This window comes from Saccopteryx leptura, chromosome 1 (assembly GCF_036850995.1).
Source record: "Saccopteryx leptura isolate mSacLep1 chromosome 1, mSacLep1_pri_phased_curated, whole genome shotgun sequence".
In the NCBI taxonomy this organism is placed as follows: Eukaryota; Metazoa; Chordata; class Mammalia; order Chiroptera; family Emballonuridae; genus Saccopteryx; species Saccopteryx leptura.
Window position 1 is genome coordinate 378,803,790 of NC_089503.1, and position 23,036 is coordinate 378,826,825.

At 55.8% G+C, this 23,036-nt stretch overlaps 2 protein-coding genes across 3 annotated transcripts; both read left to right on the forward strand.

The window, feature by feature from the left end:
- Window positions 1–1,711: 1,711 nt before the first annotated feature.
- TREML2 (triggering receptor expressed on myeloid cells like 2) lies at window positions 1,712–12,061 on the forward strand. The gene is made up of 5 exons (XM_066361418.1): window positions 1,712–1,944; window positions 3,908–4,228; window positions 8,055–8,388; window positions 9,504–9,610; window positions 10,217–12,061. Exons 1-5 carry the CDS (start codon window positions 1,887–1,889, stop codon window positions 10,381–10,383), a joined length of 987 nt encoding a protein of 328 aa, XP_066217515.1. The 5' UTR covers window positions 1,712–1,886; the 3' UTR covers window positions 10,384–12,061.
- A 2,114-nt stretch (window positions 12,062–14,175) lies between these two features.
- On the forward strand, window positions 14,176–21,237 carry LOC136389581 (natural cytotoxicity triggering receptor 2-like). Of its 2 annotated transcripts, none has more exons than XM_066361419.1 (6): window positions 14,176–14,251; window positions 14,458–14,787; window positions 16,348–16,426; window positions 17,615–17,730; window positions 18,975–19,078; window positions 20,107–21,237. In XM_066361419.1, exons 1-6 carry the CDS (start codon window positions 14,194–14,196, stop codon window positions 20,338–20,340), a joined length of 921 nt encoding a protein of 306 aa, XP_066217516.1. In that variant the 5' UTR covers window positions 14,176–14,193; the 3' UTR covers window positions 20,341–21,237. The 2 variants fall into 2 exon arrangements, with proteins under 2 accessions (XP_066217516.1, XP_066217517.1); XM_066361420.1 differs by having other exon boundaries at window positions 20,110–21,237.
- The last annotated feature ends 1,799 nt before the right edge of the window (window positions 21,238–23,036 follow it).

Consider the following 23,036-nt stretch of genomic DNA (forward strand, 5'->3'; position numbering starts at 1 on the left):
GCCCATGCAGGTTTGACTTTGATTCGGACAGACGGTAATGGAACAATGGAGCCAAGAACTGGTGGATCATTAACTTTAATCCTAGCTTGCACCTGGCAGGCAAGAAATACACTCAGTGGGAATAGACTTCCCTTTTCAGTCAGAGCTCCCAAAGCCTCTGACTTATCCGAGTTTCCTAGAATATTTCTACCTCACCAGCCTTATTCACCTCTGTTCCCCATCTCCTTCTCTCTGCACAAACTGGCTTCTCCTTCAGCACTCCGCCATCTTGGCTGCTTCTCCTCTCCTCCATGTGGCCTTTCTTTGCTCTCCCCCAGCATGGGCTCCTCTGCCCCATTTTATAGTGTAGAAATCAAAACCTTTAATCCAATATTCAAACAAACAAGTCTCTGATACAAAGTCACTTAGAGTGGGAAAGGCTTAGTCTTAAAACTAAGCTTTAGGCTATAACGACCCTGCCTGCTTATAGCCTGTCCTCCACACCCAATGCAAACTATAAGCTAGCAAACATATACAGTATATCATATTTACAAACTTATTAGACCAACAGTCCCTACAGCCTAAAGGAGCAGATGACACAGTTCCTGGCTGTCAGCAGTGTATCCTACTGATTCTCAGCTCTGGGGACTAAGTGAAGGGTGGGGTCTTGGGCCAAATGCTGGGTCATTTTAGCAGGAGCGGGGCAGCTGTACAGAGGAGATAGGGTTGAGCAGAGGAAGTGCAGTGGGCATGCCTGCATGCTGGCTGGGGGCCAGAGCCCAGGCAAGAAGGGGCAGGGGCGTGGTTTCTGGGAAGAGGTGGGGGAGGGGAGGACTTGGTGTTGCTCTAGGAAGCCAGTAAGAGGGAGGCAGGACAGTAGGACAGGTAGAGATAAGGACAGAGCTACGAAGACAAGTTAGTAGCTAAAAGGAGAGGCAGCTTGTGTGTGTGTTTGTGTTTATGTGAGAGTGTGTGTCTGTGAGTGTGTGTATGTGTGAGTGTGTGTGTGTGTGAGAGTATGTGTCTGTGAGTGTGTGTATGTGTGAGTGTGTGTCTGTGAGTGTGTGTATGTGTGAGTGTGTGTGTGCACCTGTCCCCACATGCGAGCACAGAAGCCCCTCCCTGAACCCAAACCCTACGCTCTGAGGTTTAGAATTTGCATCCCCCCCCCCCCCGCCCCTGTCACTCTAACCGTGACAAAAATAAGATTGCATTTGAACATGTAGAGGTTATTTGTAACTGTAAGCATGAGTGACAGTTCTGACCAGGCAGGCGTCAGAGAGAGAGAGAGAGAGAGAGAGAAAGAGAGGACCAGAATGAATGCATTCAGTAAGGGATGAATGAATGTGACTTTATAAGAACCTCCTTTGAATATGTGTTTGTGAAAAATGTAGCATCCAAGATGCTTCGCCCTGGCCACATAGCCCCTACCTCCGGGTGTCTGAGCCCAGAGCATCCCAGGGAAGTCTGTACCTGAGGTTCTAGAAACTTCACACTAACTCTTAGATGGATCCCCCGCCTCAGAACAGGAGGCACAGCCATTGGGCCGATTTTCAGGAGGAAGTCCAGAGAGCATGCGGAGTTTGGGGCCTGTGAGCCCTCCCCCGCTGGGCTGGGGGCCCAGGCTGGGTGGAGCCGCCACACCTGCCTGAGGTTTCGAGGAAGAGGGCGGAAACAGCAGCGGCGCCGCCCTCTCAGAAGCCCTGCGGGCTCCTGCGGTCTGCGGGTCACAGTGGGTCCCGTGACTTCCTCACTTCCCTAAATGGGCAACTTCACTTTTAGAAGCCCAGGCTCTTCCCTGGCGGACCCAAGGGGTCCATCTTGCATCAGCCCGGGGCCCTAACCTTGGATCCCGGGGGCGCCGTGGCCCCCTGCCGGCCGGTGACTGACCCCAGCCGGATGGAGTCATGGCTCCCACACTGTTACTGCTGCTGTCCCTCCTGTGGGTCCAGGGCTGCGGCTCAGGTGAGCAGGTGGGTGGGCTGGGCGCGGGGTGGGGTGGGGGGTGAGGGAGGGAACGGCCTTTTCCTGGGCCCTCCCACCTCGCTCGTTCTTGCCCAATGATCTTGTTTAGTATTTTGTGGAGTTGGAGGAGGAGGTTGGGCTGAGCAGCTCCTTCCCAGAGACCAGTGAGAAGGTTCCACCCGAATACCTGGCCCCAGGCGAAGCCACCCTGTATCTCACAAGGCTCCGGGTCCTCTCTGCGTGCTTCCTCAGGACCCGGGGCCAGGGGCAGCGCGGTCCTCACACAAAGAGCCTCTGGGCTTGGCCTCTCAGGAGAGCCCTGTTTGGCTGTGACGGGAGTCATTGCATCAGGTGTGTGTGCTTTGAACTTGCCTTTTCCCAGAATGCCGATGCCACTGCCCCCTGTGCTGCAGGGCGGCGATCCCCAAGGCCTCTCCCAGCCCACAGGCACTGATGTTCCTTTAGGAGGCTAGCAGGGGGGTGCTCATCCAATCCTGCCTTCCTTGCTGCCATGGCAACCAGGTTACCACTTCCTGCTCAGTTCTGGGCATGATGGGGGTTGGCAAAATCCACTCCTCACCACCTCTGAGAAGGGTGGACACGATGACCGCAGTACCCCGGAGACCCTTTCCGAGGCCAGCCATCGTGCACCGCCCTCAGAGAGGCCCTCCTTGTGTCCGGGCAGTAGAGGGTCTCCTGTGCCGGTCATCCTGGAGTCCCCCAGACCTCCCACCGGCCAAATGATTGAGTTGGATCATTCCGTTTAGTTTGTATGAGACCAAGTGATGCTCAGAGAGGGTGTTACCTTACTCCAAGCCCTACCTACAGTGGCAGCTGGGTTGGAAACTGAGGCAGATGTCTTGGGTGCCAGGCCCTTGGTTATCATAGCTCCGGGCTCTAGGAGAGAAGTCTGGAGCATATGGGAAAAGGAAGCATGCATTGAGCACCTACTGCATTCAGGGCACTGTCCCGGGGCGTAGTTCTCAGAGCCAACCCCATCTGCTCATGTGGTAGAATCAGAGTTTCAGCCCATGTTTACTGAGACTTTGAAATGTGCGCTCTATTCTGTCCTCCCGGGGAGTGACTTGTGTGTATGTGCTATTTGAAGACGGCTCTGGGTGTGAAGGGGCACGTGCGGAGCTGACGGCAGGCAGAGGGGTGGAAGGACCCCTCCAGCCTCCCCCTCCCGTCTCCTGATTCAGCACCCCGACCTAGTCCTGCTCTCTCCACACCACGCCGTGGATCGTAAAATACACGGACCACGGCTGGTTCCCAGGCACACAGCGCAACATGTCGGGAGTGGACAGCGGACAAACTAGAATTCTTTGGCTTGCACTTGGAAGTTTCTATGCACTCTGGGACGTAATCTATGGGTTTCTGTGGAAGTAGGGTATTTGAAAATGAAACACCACCCGGAATGAACCAAGACAACTTGCTATTTAAAAAATGTCTATAGTGAGCCTATTTGTAAAATTAATAACTACTCTTAGTGTTTTTAAAAATTAAGGTTGGAGCTTTTTATTCACTTAGGTTGCTGGTGCTCTAAAATGTTAACTGACTTGTGTTTGCAGCTGTGTGTCTGTCTCACTGAGGGCAAGCCTGGTCTTTCTCACAAGCTTCTGAAGATGAGGCTTTCATGTTCTCATCAGACCAGCAAATACCACATTAGAAGAAGGGGGCTGTGTCTGATGGGGGCTCCCTGTGGACAGGGCTGTGTCCCCCTCAGACTGGGGCTCCCCGAGGATAGAGCTGTGTCCCCCCTCAGACTGGGCTTCCCGAGGGCCCCCTCAGACTGGGGCTCCCTGTCCTGCCCCCCTCAGACTGGGGGAGCTCCCTCAGAGTAAGGCTGTGTCTCCCTCCGGCTGTGGGTCCCGTGTCAGCAGGACAACATCCCCCTTCTCAGGTTTCAGGATGCCGCCTTCTCCCCTCTTGCAGCCTTGCTCAACCTGCCGTGTCTCCCCAGGTGCCCCTGCCGAGAGCGTGTACGCCAAGCTCCAGCATTTTGAAGGGGAGACCCTGTCTGTGCAGTGCTCCTACAAGGGCCGCAAAAAGCACGTGGAAGGCAAGGTTTGGTGCAAAATCAGGAGGAAGAAGTGTGAACCCGGGTTTACCCGGGTCTGGGCGCAGGGGCCACGCTACCTGCTGCAGGACGATGCCCAGGCCAGGGTGGTCAACATCACCATGGTGGCCCTCAGGCGCCAGGACTCGGGCCGGTACTGGTGCATGCGCAACAGCTCTGGGACGCTCTACCCTCTGATGGGCTTCCAGTTGGACGTGTCTCCAGGTGAGCAGGTCGCGGGGCCCAGGAGCACTGGGGGGGTGTCCCCTGCCTGCACTGCACTGACATCGGCTAGAGTAGGAATCGTAACCCATCACTGGGCGTGCTGCACAGGGCTCTCGCCGTCCTTCTGCAGACAGCTCCGTGGATATTATTTTCACCAGTTTAGAGATGAAGAAAATGACCAAAAACTCCTGTGTAGCTCTGACCTTGTCCAAGATGGCAGAACTAACAAGTGGCAGAGAGGAGAGTCGAACTCAGGACTCTCTGTGCTTTTTCTTTCTTCAGTCATTCATTGAGCCCTGATGATGTGCCAGCCACTGGTCTAGGCTTTGTGAATATGGCGGCGAGCAAAAGCAGACACAGTTCTGCCCTATGGGAGATGAGAGGCATTGGACATCACCAGACGATAATTGTCGCTAATAGTCAATGTCCTTAAGGAAATAACACGGTGTGATAAACTAGAGAGTAACTCGGTGGTGGGGGAGCTGGTGAAGTACTAGCACCCAGAGCAGACCTCCTTGAGTGGATGGCATTAAGCAGAGCCCTATGGGATGGAAGGGGGGGGGAGAAGGAGGAAAGGCAAGAGAGAAAGAGAGAGAGAGAGAGAGAGAGAGAGAGAGAAAGAGAGAGGAAGATCAACGAGTTGTTCCATTTAGTTGTGTACTTATTGATTGCTTCTTATACATGCCCTGACTGGGAATTGAACCTGCAACCTCAGTGCGCTGAGATAATGCTCTATCCACTGACCCACCTGACCAGGGCTGATGAGAGCTTTTGAAATCGGCTGAAATGTGGGTGCTTCAAAGGTCATTCCAGGTGGGTGGAAATGCATGTGCAAAGGCCCTGAGGTGAGAAGGAGCCAGGGTTATATAAGGTCGGCCTTTGTGGCTGGTCCACACTGAGTGTAGGGTAGAACGATAGGAGATGAGTTTAGAAAGCCAAACAACAGCCCTAAAGTCCATGATTAAGGAGCTTGAGGTTTATTCTAAGTGTAATAAAGAGCTCTTGGAGAGCTTAGCGGGATGTGTTGTGGCTTATCTTTGAGACAGTAATGGCTGCTGTGTGGAGGATGGAAGGGTAGGAGATGCCAGTGTGGGCACCCTGGCTGGGGATGACAGTGTCGTGGGGTAGGATGTGGTCCCTGGATGTGGAAACAAGTGGAGGGGCTCAAATCCATGATGGTCAGACTCCTGCCCACCCTGTACAGTTTGGAGGGAGGGGTAAGACGGAATTTGCTCTTGTGGGAGGTGAGAAAGTAAGAACAGTCAAGGATGACTCCAAGGTGTTCCATTTCATGAGCAAGGTGGACAGTGGTACCATGTCCTGGGTAGGGCAGATGGAAAGAGGAGCTGGTTTGGGGGAGAAGAATGAAGAGCTCTCTTTTGTCATGTTACCTTGAAGACAGCTCCTGGAACCTCATGTGGATAAATGACGCAGACGTTTGATGTGTCAGCCTGGAGCTCAGGGGAGAGCTCAGAGATGGGGATGTCTTTGAAAGTATCTCTGTAAAGATAGTTTAAGGTCAAGGGGATTAGGGAACGCTATAGCGACAGAAGGTAGGCTGGTGGATGCTTCAGGCTGGGGGAAGGATGGGGCACAGGGGGATAATGGCTGAAGGAGGAGAGGTTTCTTTCTGAGATGATGAAACTTCTGTGGTGATGGTTGCATGCCTCTGTGTGTACTAAAGGTCATCGAATCTGATGCTTGTCATTGGGATTGCCTTATGACGCATATATCTCAATAACGGTCTTAAAAATGCAAGGAGATATGAAAGTTCCCCGTCAGAAAGAAGAGGGGAAGACCAAGAACTGAGCTCCAAGGTCCTCCCCGTTTATAGACAGGAAAGGGGAAGGGCCAGTGACGGAGCCTGGACACAGTAGCCAATGATTTTGAAATGTGTTATCCACCCTTCCCCGTTCTCCTCCCTGGCTGCATCCCCGTCTTCTGTTGGGTCTGCACGAGGGCATCTGCTGGGTCTAAGATGTGGAGCTCAACCTCACTCCTCCACTCTCTTGTTCTGATTGAGACCCAGGGAAGTAGCTGAAACCAGTTTACTGAACTCTTTTTTTTAATTGAGAGAGACAGGGAAGAGAGAGAAAGAAGGACAGACAGGGACAGAGAGACAGGAAGGGAGAGAGATGAGAAGCATCAGCTTATATTATAGTTGTGGCACCTTACTTGTTCATTGATTGCTTTCTCATATGTGCCTTGACTGGGAGGACTCCAGCAGAGCAAGTGGCCCCTTGCTCGAGCCAGCGACCTTGGGCTTCAAGCCAGCAATCTTTGGGCTCAAACCAGTGACCATGGGGTCATGTTTATGATCCCACGCTCAAGCCAGCGACCTTAGGGTTTCGAACCTGGGTCCTCAGCATCCCGGGCTGATGCTCTATACACTGTGCTACCTCCTGGTCAGGCCAGTTTACTGAATTCTTAATTTGTAGGAATGCAAACATGATATCATTTTTTCTCTTTATCATTAGCATATTTTCCCCACCCACCCACACTACCATTGCACTGTGTCACTTTGCATCTCTTAATGACAATTTGGGGAGATTCCAACTTTGCAGACCTTGTCAGTTATTAGGAAATAAAAAGTTCTCAACCCAACTGAAAACTAGTTCTAGCAATATATGCTCACATCTACTCCCCCTTGAAGACCAGGTGTGGTGGTCCAAGGCGCCCGAAGTGGGGAAGGGCCAGGAGCCCACGGCCTGACTCCTTCTCCTTCATCTCTGGCGGTGGGGGAGGGCGGGTTCCTCTCGTCGCCTTTTCCTTGTCTTCTCCCTCCCATCTTCTTGATGTACTGGGGCAGGAATGAAGGTTGTATGACGTCACTGACCCTTGTTCGAGTTCTCTTTCTGTTGGCTGTCATTCCTTTTCTGCCCAACCCTTTGAGGTCCTCTATGAAGTGGGTGGTGTCCAAATGCTGGCTCTCCCAGGGCACCTATGTGTGAGTTCTTCAAAGGGCCCTTTGGGGGTCTGCCCACTGCTCAGTAGGATGATGTCTGAGAGCTGGCTCCAGGTCAGCCTCTTCCTCTCTGCCACCCTCACTAATGCTACTTGTTCTGGGTTCCCTTCCCCAGAAAAGAGACACCTTTGGTCGTGACCACCTGGCCCTCAGGGACACACCCCTGCCACGCCCAATCTTGGAGTACAGCAGCCCTGCCTAACCCCCTGACATCTCACTCCAATTTTCATGTTCCCTGTTGAGAAAGACCCAACAAGGCCCCCTAGACTGGACCTCAGATCTATGACTCCCTGCTGTCCAAACACCAACCTTCTTCTAGAAAATGGGATGGTAAGGGGCGGGGTTGATAGATGAAGGTAGCCCGACTGGTGCATCTCAGAAAGCCCACAAGAAAGGCGTGTGACCCCACTGTGCGTGGCGTCTTTGGAATCCGGGCCTTTGAGGCTTCCTTGTCTTCATCTCTGAACCCCAGCCTAAATTATGGAGTAACTGAGAAGACCCTGTCCAACATCATAGTAGAGAAACCTCTTTGACCTACAGAAATGAAGAGGGTCTAGAAGAGACAATAGAGATGGAGATGGGGAGGGGATCAGTCCCCTCGGCCCAGGAGGCCTGGCAGGGCAGGCAAACGAAATTGTAAAAGCCTTCCCTTCTTTACTGTGCATCCTGACATCACCCTTGGCCTCTGGATAAACACACACCTGGTCACTCAGCAGAGCAGAATCCCGGGTCTAAGTCCAGGAGGGGTGATGAGGACAGGCCCCACCCCGGCATCCAGACAGCCATGTAGTTTGCCACGTTCTGTTCCCAGCGCCCAGGTCCCTAACTTAGTCTAACATTTCTCCCTCTCTGGCCCCTCAGTCCCCACAACCGAGAGAGACACTTCTCTTACACAGCTGGCCAACATCCTCAAGAGTGGAATTGTCGTCACAACGGGCCAAGCCTCTACCTCAGGTTCTGATGCTCCCGTCACCACCAGTGTGAGAATGTTCACACCTGGAGTCCTCACCTTGGCTAGACTCCTGCCCTCCGCTGCCTCAGGGATCATCGGGCTGAGCTCCATGACAGACTACAGCTTCACCGGCCCCTCCAAGCTGGGGCCCAGGAGGACCAAGGGGCCCCAGACCGTGACCGCAGCTCCCAGCAATGCCAGAGCCTCCTCGGCTGGCACTGTACCCATCTCCACCAAGACCAGGTACCTGCGTGCCAGACCACCCACCACGAGAATGTGCCACACCAGCAGGTCTCTCCTCACCCAATTATCCCCCATCAGGTACCCGTGGGTCTAGGGGTTGAGTGACACTTTACCAGGCATGGCAACAGTGCTTGGTGCCTGAACAGGTCTCCAGGTGCAAATGGTAGAGCAGATGCTCCTCTTTCACCCCCTCCCCCGTTCCTGAAAGTCTGTCTGGCCTGTTGCTGAACAGGAGGTGGGAGACAGGAAGCTGGGATGGAGGTGTGACATCAAGGACTCAGTGGAAAACGGGGGCAGGGGAGGTCAGCACACGGGCCTGTGGATGGAGAGGAGCAGGTAGGGACAGGGCAAGGAGGTGGCACAAAGCCTGGGAAGTAGGGGATGCTTTAATTCGGGGTCCCCCAGCAGCAGACTCAGAGACCCTGATGCACGTTGTATTTGGAACATGGGGGAGAGCAGGGGGACAGGGCGACAGGAAGGGGGTGCAGCTGACAGAGTGCTCAGGCAAGGTGCTGCCCCCCTGCAGCCCCGGGAGCTCGTCCCACGGGGGACTCTGGGCTCCAACGCCAAGCAGCCACCTGCAGGGCAAGGGAGCTGGGGTATTTCCGTACCCACTCCTGTTGGTCATCGGCACAGGGCTGCCTGCCACATGTGGCACCGGGGGGCGCCAGGGACAAGAGGAAGTCTTCAGGGCAAAAAATTAATAAATAAAAAAGGTCGATGGATGTTGCTGTCGACGGGTACATGGAAGCCACACAGGCAGGGCAGCCCAGCGTCTGTTACAGAGGATGGAGGTGGGAACAGCCATCCTCCGTCACTATGATGAGAATAAGAACCTTGGTCTCTTCTGTCACAGGTGGGGTCTCTTAGAGTCCCATCGTCAGTGATGAGTGGATTTGGGGGAAAATGGAGAGATGCTCCCCTCCACCTGGGACTTCCTCCCCTGAACTCTGAGTGCCTCACTTCCTTCTCCCCCAGGAAGAGAGACCTCAGTCCCCGCGGGGGCTGTCAGGATGCCTTTCCCTCTTTCGACCTCTCCTGTGTGGTGTGCAGAAGCACGGGGCCAGGGTGGGGGGCCCTGGCGCTCACCAACCCCGCTCTGCCCCTCTCCTCAGGCACCAGGATTCCAGCCCCGCTGTGCTCGTGGGGGCGCTCACCTTGCTGTCGGTGTCTGTGGCGGTGATGATGGTCTATGGGTTCTGGAAGAAGAGACACATGGGAAGTGAGTAGAGCCCCTCTGCCCCACCTCCCGAGGGCAGAGCACGGGGTGCTTGTGACACACTTTTCACAGTGCCTGACTGCGTTCAGTGCCCCAACGGTGTGTCCTCACCCGCCAGTGTCCAGTCAGGGGGTTGGTGGGACCCCCAGCTGAGGGAGGAGGGTGGGCAGGCAGGAACACTGCAGCACTACCCCCTGGGGCTGAGCTGACAGCACAGGGAGGGCCCGGCCAGAGGTGGGCGGGACTAGCCCGGGAGCAGGGGGCGGGACTAGCCCGGGAGCAGGGGCCGGGACTAGCCGGGAGCAGGGGGGGGCGGGACTACCCCGGGAGCAGGGGGGCGGGACTAGCCCGGGAGCAGGGGGCGGGACTATCCCGGGAGCAGGGGGCGGGACTAGCCCGGGAGCAGAGGGGGCGGGACTAACCCGGGAGCAGGGGGGCGGGACTACCCCGGGAGCAGAGGGGGCGGGACTAGCCCGGGAGCAGGGGCCGGGACTAGCCGGGAGCAGGGGGGGGGCGGGACTACCCCGGGAGCAGGGGGGCGGGACTAGCCCGGGAGCAGGGGCATGGTGAGCAGAAGCCCACCCTTCACACTCTCCCTGGTCCTCACAGGCTACAGCGTGTGCAGGGACCCACCCGGACGACCAGAACCTCCTTGGAAGCCTGCTAGGTTCAAGGCCACTTACAGAGTGGGGGAGCTCATCCCAGAGGGACACCCGGAGGCCGTAGGAGCAGTGAAGATGGGGACCTACCTGGATAGGAGCCAGGGTGGGGGATGAGGACTCGTGAAACGCTGGGCTCAGGCCTTCCTAACCAGCGGCCGCACTTCAGCCGCTCAGTCCCCCGGGCTGCGGAAGCTGCGGAGGGGTCCGGGACGGAGGGCACACACAGGAAGCCCAGGGAAAGGCACTGAGGAGGCTCAGCTCAGAGCCACAGACGCCTGGGCCCCTGATAGTGGTGCTGTTTACAGACGGAGCCTCAGCTCCCATCGGCCTCGGATCCCTACTATCAAATGAAGGGGAGTGGGGGCTGGAGTGGGGTGGGGAGGACAGCTGCCCTCGCCCCACCAGGACCCTGTGTCCTTAGCTTTCCTCTGCTCCCCTCAAGCTTCCCCGTGAACTTGGGGAAGAAAGACTCCCAGAGGCAGCTGGTGTCCCAATGGCCCGCGCTGGGAAAGAAGGAACAGTGACTAATAACGGGATCTACAGAGGCATCAGCAGCAGGGGACCCTAGAGCTATCCTAGCCCCCATCTTCCGGGCCACATGTCCTCCGACCAACCTCTGATGTGCCCTGCCCTGACTTCTGTTGTGTGCTGTCAAGTGCTGGGAGCCAGCACGCCAGCCCTGTCATTGCTGCCACCTGCTGGTTAGCCCCTCCTGGGGCAGCTGTGATGGGCAGCTGAGAGTCCCCTTCAGGGACAGGCCAGACCCTAGACTGAGGTGCAGAGGCTGGACTGAGGGCTGTCTCCCCCAGTTCCCAAACCTGGACTCCAGGTCTGAACTCTTGGAGGGGATTGAGGGCCCTCCAGAGTCCACTGAAGGGGAGATCACAGCTCAAAGAAAGGGGGGCTTGCCACACTACCCACCACCCACATCCCCTGGGTCTCATGTTCCCATGGATAACTCAGAGCCAACCACAGCCTGGAGGACTGCCTGGTGGGGGCGAGGCGAGGTGAGGCGGATGGAGTCTGGGCCCAATGGCCTCAGAAGTCAGCCCCTGCCTCACAGGCTCCTGGCTCAGACCTGTCCTCTACGTCAGGAAAGGCTGGAGAAACGGGCTGCATTCGCCCCCTGAGGGGAGCGGTCTAGCAGCCTGAAGTGACTGGAGAAAGCACCTAGGGATAGATGTGGCATCTCTACTCTTGGCCCTGGGTCAGGGACCTCCCAGGTGGCACAGCAAATGTCATAGTCACGATAGTGACACAGCTGGAGCCTTATAGGGTCCACTCCAAGCTGGATGTGGGGAGAGTGGAGGGGGCAGGGGGGAGCCTATGGGACCTAGGGAGGAGGCACCTCTTCTCTGTGTCCAGGAGAGGCTGCTGGAGGGGGGGGCTCAGATTGAGGACCTGGCTGGCGTGTGCTGGGACACACACACACACACACACACACACACATATGCACAGACTCACACATGCACACTGACAACTGTCCTCCCTGTCAAGAAGGTGTGGCCACCACCTGGTATGTAACTAGGAGAAGGTTTAACTCACTTGGGAGAAGATAGGTCTTCAAGAACTCACCTCCATCGGAGGCCCTACAACAGCATAACTGCCCTGACTCCTTGGAGAGCAGGATGCCCGGTGGGTTGGGGAGCACTGCAGAGGGCTCAGGACAGGGACCCAGGGGCGCCGTCTGTCCCTGTGTGACCCTGCGCAAGTCACTAACCCTGGCAGACCTCATTTTTCCTCTCCTTTAAAAGGGGACACTCATTCCTACCTCAAGATTTTTCAGAATAAAATGAAGGAACATGAACTTTATATGAGTAAGTGCGTTGTAATTGTTGGTCCTCAAGTTCTTTTCGAGTTACAAGATTGTTTGTTGTATTCCACACTTTAAGGAACTTCGGACCGCATTTCTCTGGTTTGTCCTCGATCGTAAGGGGGAAGGGAGAGTGGAGAGAAACATGGTCCCTAGGTCATGGGAGCTGGACCCAGGCAGAAGACTGGGCAGTGTCCTAATGTCAGGCAGGGTGGCTGTCAAGGTGACCACTGCCCCTGTTTGCCAGGACGAGGGGCTCCGGCACCGGGCACACCCACACGCACTGCCCACCCTGGAGCCTGCTCCCACGTGAGCTCCTCGGTAAGGAAGGACAGAGTCCTGAGAGGTGGTACACACCCCGCGCCCGGCTCCCCGGCTGGGACATCGCCCCCAACCCCAGCATCTCACTTCCTTCTTCCTATCCTCACCCTGGTCCCCAGAGCTCACGGGGACCCAGAGCCCAGCAGATCCGGGGCAGGTGAGGGTGTCCGGCAGGCCAAGGCTTCACCTGCCTCCGGTGGGCTGAGACACGGCAGTGCACCTGTGGGGCGTGTCCTGTCGTGACCAGGGGGAAGAGCAGACAGACAGCCCAGCGCCCTGGCATGTTTGGCCGTCTGTCCCAAGGAGCCGGCAGGCGGACCTGACACCGCCCTCCGGGAGGCCAGCCAGCCAGCCTGAGCCTCCCAGTTCTTCCCAAAGGCTGCAGACTGTGGCTTTCACGCCGAATCAGACTGAGTCAGTGGACACTCAGTTGGGCGCCCAGCCCCTCCGTTGGAGCTGATGGACTTCTGGCCCCGGTGCTGGGAGCACTGAGGATGGAAAGCCTCCTTCCACAGATCGACCCAGCCACCCACTCAGAGCAGCCCACTGCACCTGACCATGACCCATGAAACTCGGGCCTAAGGTCCCGGCACCCCGGCCACCTGGGTAACTCCCAAAGGCAGACTGTCTTCAGAACTGCCGTGCAGGGCGGCCTGAGCTTCCTGTCCGCCACCGGCTGCTTCTGCCCTCGCCCTCCTCCTCCTGGCTGGCGCTGTAACCCTGAGCTGATCTCCGCAGACCCGCTCCCTGCACACCGGCCCAGCACACCGCGTGTGTACACGGTTTCCCCTTTACTCTGCTGTTTGCCTGTTGACTGTAAGCGTCCGTGACAATTGTTTTTCTGAAGCTCGTCTAATGACAAATTCTTTTCTTTAATTTTAATAGTTCAATTACAGCTTACTTTCAATATCATTTAGTATGGATTTCAGGCGCATAGGATAGGGGTTGGACAATCATATACTTTACACAGTGTTCCCCCCTCCGATATTTCCAACACCCCCTGGCACCCCCTTAGTTATTACAGAATTACTGACTGTGTCCCTAGTAGTCACAAGGCTGTAAAGCACAAAGTCCTTTTTTAAATGTGTTTGATTAGTACAATCTCTCAACAAATGCTCGTGGAGCGATGATCATGGCCAGCCGGGAGCTGGGGACACAGGGGACAGAGACGCCCTTTCTCCGGCCCCCACCTCTCCCACCCTTGCCAGGGACCTTCCCTGTCCCTCCATCCCTGGAAATGAATCTCCATCTTCTGCTGCTCTCGTCTAGTCCCCACAGAGGGATTTCTCAGTTCCCAGCAGGCCCCGGGCAGGAAGCCTCTGACTACTGGGGACCTCCAGAGGGTCCCCTGACTTTGTCACTCACCTTCCGCCCCTGCTTTTCTTGGGCGGGGAGGAGAAAGTTGGGAAGGAAGTGGTAGCACAGGGGAGAGAAGGAAGGAGAAGTGGGTTCCTATTTCACCACAGTCTCTGCCTGGGCTTTCACGGACTTCCCCGACCCGTGGGAGGCAGACGCGGGACTGGGCTGGGCACAGGGGCGCTCAGCAGTACATACAGCGTCCCCCGGGGCCTCCCTCAGAGCCCAGACACCCCGAGGCAGAGGGAGGGCCCGCTGCCTTGGGCCCAGGCTGCCCCCTCCCCGCAGGCGCCCCCTCCCCCCGGGAGGTCTTTGCGATCGATCCTCCCTTGTTCCTCTGCTCTTCTCACCAGCAGCCGGGCTGGGGCGGCTGTGCTGAATCCCTCCTTCCCCTCGGGGGCTTCCCTGCTCCCCTGCAGCTCAAGGAAAGGACCATGGCCTGGGAGGCCACATACCTGCGGCCACTTGTCCTGCTGGTGCTCCTGGCCTCAGGTAGGGGGCAGGTGAGGGGCAGGTGAGAGGCAAGAGGGGGAGGGATGGCTAGGTGAGGTCGGTGGGCGTGAAGGGGGCCAGAGGCGGGCACGGGCGCGTTTTGAGAGTGGACACAGAGAGGGGACTTCCTGAGGAGGGAGGTCCCATCTCGCAGCTCTGCAGTGGCAGCTGGGGGCTCGCTGACCTGAGGGTTGGTTCATTCGCAGGCTCCTGGGAACAGCGGGAAGAGTTGCTGCGTAGACTGGAGGGTGAGACGTTCTCCGTGACATGCTGGTACTCAAGCTGGGACAGGTCAAAGATGAAATTCTGGTGCAGGCAAACGTCAGCAGGGACTTGTAACTTACTGGTCACCTATCCCAGGGGCCGGGCAGGGTCTGGGACGCCACGGCACTTCATCCAGGACTACCCTAGTTGGGACCACTTCACCGTCACCGTGACTGAGCTCAGGCTGCAAGACTCGGGTTTCTATTGGTGTGGAATCTACGAATATCCCAGCCCCACAGTTCTCAAAAGCATCCGCCTGGTGGTATCTCGGGGTGAGTCTCCCCTTCTCGTGTGTGCCTCTCAGGTTCCCTGAACCACGGGACGTTAGTGCCGGAAAGGACCCTGAAAGTCACTGCCTTCAACGTTGTCACAGCTGAGCACGGGGTCCCCGTGCCCAAGCTCACCAGCTGGTTTAGGGCAGAACCAGCCCCAGAACTCCAACCTGCTGGCTTCTAGCCGGTTCCACCTTTCCCCAGCACACACACTTCTCTGAGCACCTTTGCTGTGGCGGACAAGACTCCCCCGCTGACTTGTAAGCTCATCGAGCTTCCTGGGGTTTGAGCAAGACTGGCTTGCTGGTTCATTCCAGAACATTCCCACCCTATCCCCCTCCCATCCTAACCCCCAACCCTCTCTCAAAGGGCTGTGCTCCGGACAGCTCCCGGGTAACTGGGTGGGGGTCAAGCAATGTGGACGGGCAGGGGACAGCCACAGTGGGGCAGACGGGAGCCCTCAGGGGCGGGGCTGTGAGTAGCCCAGGGCTCAGAGGGTCTGGGCCTGCCCCTAGTATCATACTTGAGACCATAAGTCCCAGAGTGGGCAGCTGGAGGCTGTCCCTAACCCTGAGCCCCTGGGGTGTGCCTCCTGAACACTTCCGAGTTGCAAAGCCCCCCTGCACTTCTCTGTGGTGGGCAGGGGTTAGACAGCACCTTCTCAGACCCCCGCCCTGCTGCCGAGCCTGCCATTTGGTCAGCTGGGTGCCAGGCAGACCCAGATCTGCTGCTCGGTCACTCTCTGCCCAAGCCTTGGCTCTCTGCCCACTCTGTGTCGGGCACAGGGCTCGGCTCTGGGAGAAAAGTTAAAATAAACTGAGGTCCCCATTCTGTGCTGGAGGAGCCCGTGGCCCAGCCTGGAAGACACACACATAGGAAAGGGTTATGATAAGGGTGGTAGGTGGCATCATAGAGGCATGTTGGATGGAGGCCCAGTGAAGGGAGGAGCCAGGTTGCTGCTAAAGGCCAGGAGTATGAATGGATTCTCCTGGAGGACTCCCCAGAGGAGGTGATACTCCATGGGCCCCGCTGGATGAGCAGAAATTTATCCAGGGAGACAAAGGGGGCTGGAAGGGAGGGATTACAGGTTGATAAAAAACATTGAAAATAGAAATGAGTATAGAATATATACAAGTGATAGTGTGGCACCTCACCTAAAGCCACTTGCCCTGGGTGACACTTCACGGTGAACAAAACACAACACAGGTCAGTGTGACACCTCCTGGCATTTACAGGACATGTGGTGCTTCTCAGAGTCTGCACGGCCATGTGTGGGCTCCTCCCACCCGGGGTTGGGGGCTGGACGGGTGAGCCCTGGAGTGAGGGACAGGCAGACAGGAATGCTCTCCTCACTGTCACGGCCATGTGTGGGCTCCTCCCACCCGGGGTTGGGGGCTGGATGGGCGAGCCCTGGAGTGAGGGACAGGCAGACAGGAATGCTCCCCTCACTGTCACGGCCATGTGTGGGCTCCTCCCACCCGGGGTTGGGGGCTGGACAGGCGAGCCCTGGAGTGAGGGACAGGCAGACAGGAATGCTCCCCTCACTGTCGTCTCTCACAGCTTCGACCCTGCCCACCACCAGGAGCACCAGGAGGACCACAGCCTGGACCTCTGCCACCACCAGCCTTCCCACTGACAGGTACCGTCACGATGCCCGTCCTGTGGTTCCTCCGTTCCCTCCCATCCCTTGCCAACTCTGCCATGTGCCTCCTGGCCCGTGCTCCCACAGACACCTGGCTCTCAGGGGATGAACTAGGGGTCAGACAGCGCCCTTCAGGTCACTTGACCTCTTTGAGCTCCAGTTTTCTCACCTGCAAAGTGGGGCCAATGGCGTGCCCACCTCACGTCAGGATTTGACACTCTCGACATTTGGGGTCAGATCACTCTTTGTTGTGAGGGGCTGTCCTGTGCGTTGTAGGGGGTCAGCAGCACCGCTGGCCTCTGCCCACCAGGTAACAATAGCACAACCCCCCACCACCACCACCTGGGGCCTAGTGGTGGCAACCGGAAACGTCTCCTTGTGGGACACCAAGGACCCAGTGCCAGGCCTGCTTCTTTCTCCTTCCCCGCACTCCCAGCCCGGCTCCTCCTCGCAGGGACACTGTCCCAGAGCCACAAGGGCACACTCTGTCCAGCTGTCCTCTTCCTGTCTCTGCCCATCCACCCTCTTGCCACCATCTATCACCATGAATCCCGTGACAGTTCTGTTTCCAAGGTGTTACAATGTTACATCAGAAGCCAGCTGGTGCTGGTCAGTAGAGCTGAGTGGTCGCTGTCCCTAGAGCAGCTAACTCGCACCACGACCCCTGACCCCCCCCCCAGTCACCTTCCCTAAGAGCCTGTTATATCATAAAGAAGAGTCCACCATTTGTTCTTCCTTTCACTGAAGACAGGGCCTGTTAGAGTACATTTCCTATCCAGAGAGCTGTTTGTCAGGTGGCGTGGGCATTCTCCTGGAGCCAGCTGCGTCTCACAGCGAAGGGTGGGGGTGACAGGGGCGGGACCGAGAATAGTTCAGGAAAGGGTGCAGGAGAGGGGGGCACTGATCCCAAAACAGGGGCCCAGGGGGCCAGTTGGCAGACAGCAAGCAGGCAGAGCAGAACTGGGGACATCGTCAGCATTCCTCCTGCGCGGAGAAGGAAAGGAGCCCAGAGAGGGAGTGACAGGGCAAGACTGCAGGGTCTCCAGGCAGAAACCTCGGCCCGTGGGGCTGACTCCTGGCCAGCTCAGCAGGGGCGCCTGAGTGACAACCAGCAGGGGGGCGGGACGGCTTCCCTGCAGGGGTGTGGCTCTGACTTTCCTCACCTGGCTGGTCCTTCTTCCAAAGCCCCCCAGGCCACTGGTATATTGCTGCCGGAGTGACCACGGCCCTGCTGCTGCTGCTGGTGCTCGCCGTCCTCACGACCCTGTACCTCTGCAAGGCCCGAGGGAGAGCCAGGACAGGTAAACCCGTCGCTGGCTCCGAGCAGGCCGCCGAGTGCTGAGGCGTGGAAAGGTGCCCGTGAGCCATGAGAGGCTTATCATGCCTGTTGACCAGCAAGAAAACTGAGGCCTGAGCGGTCAGCATTGAGCTGCCTAAAACTGGGCATTCTAGTATCCATTTAGGATCATATATTTTCTCATCTTTTTATCTATCTATCTAGCTAGCTAGCTATCTATTAAGTGAGAGGCAGGGAGGCAGAGAGACAGACTCCAGCATGCACCCCGACCAGGATCCACCTGGCAAGCCCTACCAGGTGATGCTCTTCCTGTCTGGGCTGCTGCTCTGTTGCTTGGCAACCAAGCTATTTTAGTGCCTGAGGCGAGGCCATGGAGCCATTCTCAGCACCCGGGGCCAACTTTGCTCGAACCATTTGAGCCATGGCTGCAGGAGGGGAAGAGAGACACAGAGAGAGAGGAGACAAGGAGAGGGGTGGAGAAGCAGATGGTTGCTTCTCCTGTGTGCCCTGACCAGGAATCGAACCTGGGAATTCCACACGCGGGGCCGATGCTCTGCCACTGAGCCAACTGGACAGGGTGATTGTAACATTTATGTGCACATTTTCCAAACTGTATAAAGTCGATTTAGTGGGTCACAACAGTATTTTCATAAAAACAAAATACACTTGGTCTTAACCAAAAGACTGAGAAGAAATTTTATAAAACAAAATAGAAAAACAAAATATCCAAAGCATTTTGACATTTGGTTTTAAAAATTCTTTGCACATCAGAAGGATAATTTTTCATTGAACTTTTAGGAGAATGTGTGTGTGTGTGAGTGTGTGAGTGTGTGAGTGTGTGTGTGTGTGTTAGTAAGATAAAATGCTTTTCATTGTGGTCCCTGGTCCAAAAATTTTAAAAGACACTATTATATATAACTTCATGAGCTAATAGAGTATGCTTAAATTTGATGTTTAAACTTAGATCTTTCAGTGAACAAGAAGTGATTAAGTTAACTGGTTGGATGTGAGTTAGACACAGGCAGGCAGCTGGATTTGCTCCTTAGCACTAATGTCCACTTTCTGCTCACTCATCTGTGCTGGCCACCTGGGATCTTCCTGGGCAGGATGGTGTTGGCCGACCACGCCCAGCCTGTCCCCCATCAGGTCCCTTCTACCTAGCCAGAACCTCCATCCGCACCCCAAGTTTCCATGAGAAGGGAAGATAGAGAGGCCCCTCCTCTAAACCTGACTGTCTCTTTTTTGCAGGTGAGGACAAATCCCACCACATCTACGACATTTCTGCCCATGAGGACAAGACTGTGCCTAGGAAGGATCTCTCCGCAAGACAGAGGGAATCTCAGCTTTCCTGGGTACCTTTGTTTTCATTATTGTTATTCTTTTTTTTTTTTTTTTTAACTTCCTGGCTCCTGTTGACTCATAGTTTCTGTTTTCTCTGAACCTGGGCTCACTCGTGACTTGTCATGCCCCTAATGTCTCATCGAGGTGCGTTCTTTCCCCCATGTTTCCCAACTCAAACCCCTCAGAGCAAGGGGGGGGGAGAGCTAACTGACCAAGCTTTTGACTGCCACCCTGGTGAGAGACAGCTTTTAATGCCAGCTCAACTGGTGGGTCATGACAGCCTGTGCCTCCGCCACCTTTCGACCCGTTAGCTGCAGGGAACGGTATAACTCGGTAAAAACATGGCCTCCTAGAGTGCTCTGTCATCAGGAGCTGGGGACTGGGCCATTTCCTTTGGGAAGATCTGAGACTTTTAAAATCTCAGAATCACAGAAATTGGGAGGATCTCAAGTCCTCTCTCTGGTCTAATCTTCTGTAAATGACCTCCCTATACCAACTGCTCTTTTAGCTCAAAGGCACTCAAATTTGAGTGCACACAAAGTCACCTGGAGAGCTTCAAGCAGGGGTCGTCAAACTTTTTATAAAAACCGCCCACTTTTGCAGTGCTGGTCAACCTGGTCCCTACCGCCCACTAGTGGGCGGTCCAGCTTCATGGTGGGCCAATCGCAGCGCTGTTTGGTTGCGCGGTAGGGACCAGGTTGACCAGCACTGCAAAAGTGGGCGGTTTTTATAAAAAGTTTGAAGACCCCCCTGGCCCCACCCCCAGAGACTCTAGGGTGGAGCCCAAGATGGTGCCGCTGGCGCTGCTGCCCTCGGACCGCACTCTGTGTCGCCTTCCTTATTCTTAAACACGTTCAGTGACGGTGCCCTTGCTGCCCTCTGCCATCCCCTGGGGCTCTGCAGGACCCCACCCTGTCCCACGCCTTATCCCTGTCCGGGTCCTCCGCCCAGCTCTGGGTACTAGGGGGGGGGGGGGAATGACTCTTCCCAGCTGTACAATGGACCTCTGTCTGTCTTTGATTTCCACGGCTTCGCTCAGCAGACGGGCTCTGGCGAGGACACTGGGGACATCCAATACGCCTCACTTGCCCACCTGAACCACTTCGGCTCCGAGGACTCCATCTACGTCAACACCCGCCCCGGCCCGAAGCCCACACCTGACCCGATTCTGGCTGTGGAATATGCCAGCATCATGAAAAACAGACCTCGGCCCCAAGTCGCCTGCCCTGGAGGAGGAGTCCAGGACCTGAGGGCGGAAGCCAGTTTGCAGTGAGCACCTGTGTGGGGCACAGGGCTGCTCTCCCGACGATGGGGTGACTTCTTGTGGCCGAGGGCGTCCTAAACCAGCCAGGGCCAACCTGTCCGGCAAAGGAGGACGAGGAAGGGGGAGCAAAGGAAGGGAAGTCCTTATCAACCCAGAGGGGAGGAGCTTTGAGTCAGGGGGCTGTCATGGGCAGGCTGTGGGGGCCACAAGGGGGTTTTTGGATATATGCCTCCTCCCCTCCGCAGGATCTGGAGGGAGAGTTACTAGGACTGAGTCCAACTAGATAGAGTCTGGGGCCCAGTGCCTCTGAGTAACCCAGTCTTCAGCTCCCTCTCTGCCTCTCACTTCCTTCTTGACCAGGGGCTATGAAATCCGGGCAGATTATGCAAGTTCCTCTGCTGGTGACTGTCCCCGTGACAGCCCCCGTCCTTAACTGTCCTCTCAGGGACTCAAGCCAGGCTGGGGAGTTTTATCTCTGTTACCCCAACTCCTCTTCTCTTTCTTGGCCTCTTGATTCTAACCCATCCTCACAAACGACCCTGCTAGGACATTAGCAGTACACGCTGCTCAGGCAGGGCCGGGGGATGTGGGGGGCCGAGGGGGGGAGTCTCCTTCCCTATTGTGGCCCCACAGCTCCATCAGAACCTGCTGGCGCCCCCCTGCCTTCCACAGAACCGCGATCCCTCTGGTAATCTAGTGTCAGTGAACAGAGCGGGTGAGGGAGGCCTCCTGCTTCCCCGATGTACTTCCACAGGGTCCCCCTGGAGACAGGCCCCCAAAGTGACTGCACTCTGGGAACTCCGGGCCATGTGAGCGGAAGGGTTGTGTCCTTCCCTGCATAATGGGGAAGATGGCTTGGAATCGCAGATTTGTTGTTTCTCAAGGGTGGCATTAAAGATCATTGCATCGAACTGCCAGCGGGAGACCCGAACCCGTCTGTGAAATTCCAGTGAGTCACGCGGCCTCTGCTTCCGTCTCTCCTGCTCGGGCGGCCCGGTCGTGAATGTCTCCGTTAGGCAGAACCTCGCTCGCCTCTGGTCACGATGGGACCTCAGCCTCGCCCACAGGATGGAACCTGAGGCTCAGGCTGTGTTGCAGCCAGAAAGGGTGGGGAGGGTGAGAGCGAGGGGGGGGGGGGTGTTGAGGTCGGCAGGCTGGTGTGAGAAGAAAAGGTCTTCTTCTCCTTGGAGGAAGGCGGGCTATGTGCCCATCTCTTGTGACATCTTTGCTGACATCATCTGCCTCCCAGGTCCCCAGCACTGAGGATGTGGCTTGTCCCCAGGCTGTAGCCCCATGCCAGCATGACCATGCAGATCTGTGGGGCCAGACACTGGGGTGAGGGAGGCAGGGAGCAAGGAGGGAACAGGACGCCCTGAGCATCGCCTTGGTTCCTTGGGTCTCAGAGCCGCCCGTCTTGCCCGAGTCCTCCTGCAGCCCAGATCTGACCACTAGAGGCAGGGCGATTGCTGTACCCCGGCCTTCCACCTGACCCGACCTTGCTTTGGAAAGGCCATTGGCATGGATGTACGCCTCATTGACCTCTGCCCCTTCGTAGTTCCAGGCTCCTGGCCATGCCTCTGCTCTTGGTCTGTATTTCAGTCTCCATACCCACCAAGGTCTCCCTGCCATGGGCTTCTCGCTGGCATTGCTCTGGCTGAAGCATCAGGAACCAACCAGGGGTTGGGTTCCTCACAAACTGACAAAACTCACAGGATGTGCTCAGACTGGAGCGTCCGGCATTCTGTTCCTTAGATAGGGAATAAGGGTACCTGCTGACCACCAGGCGCTGCGCAGGGTTGGGGACACAGAGATTCATTCTGGGAAGCCCACGTTGATGCAGGGCTTCCTATGGGCTACAGTCCTCCACGTGTGTTAGTGGCTTACCCATCCCTCTCAGGTGAGTACTTTCCCCCCGTTTTACAGATGGAGATATTGAGCCACACAGACATTAGGTAATGGCCCCAAGTCACACAGCTAGTAAATGGTAGATCCTACATCCTGAAGTTTTAATCACAATGCTTCCGGGTCCCAGTTTTTGTAAGAATGTATTGGTGTATGTGTGAGTCCACACACGTGTACACAGTGGATAGACATATAAAAAGATAATGACAATTTAAAGGTAGAGGGATGTTAAAGGTGTTAGGGGCAGACGGAGTGGGTACAGCCTTTTCTGATAGAAGCCTCTGCCTCAGCTGGGAAGTCAAGGGGAGAGATTCCCAATTAACCACTGACCTCATGTAAGAGAACATGGCTTTCGCCTGCCCACCCTGCTCCATACAGGGCAAATAAATAAATAAATAAATAAATAAATAAATTCCTGCCTATGTCTTACACAAACATCCATTTCAACTGGGTTATAAACTAAAATATCATTAGTCAAACAATAAAATGTTCAGACAAAAATATAAGACTTTTTATGAGTTCAAGGCACTAAAATATCATTAGTCAAACAATAAAATGTTCAGACAAAAATATAAGACTTTTTATGAGTTCAAGGCACAGGGAGATTTCTTCAGTGAGACATCAAAGGCACAGCCGTGAGGAAATGTGACAGAAATGTGTTAACAAAAGAAGACACCAGAAATAAAGGTAAGGGTGAGCCATAGAAAGGGAGATGGCTCACTAAGTTAATAAGGCGATTAAAAGGCCAAGCCATTTTTAATTGACAAATTATAGGTAAAAAAAAAAAAATTCACAAACAAGAA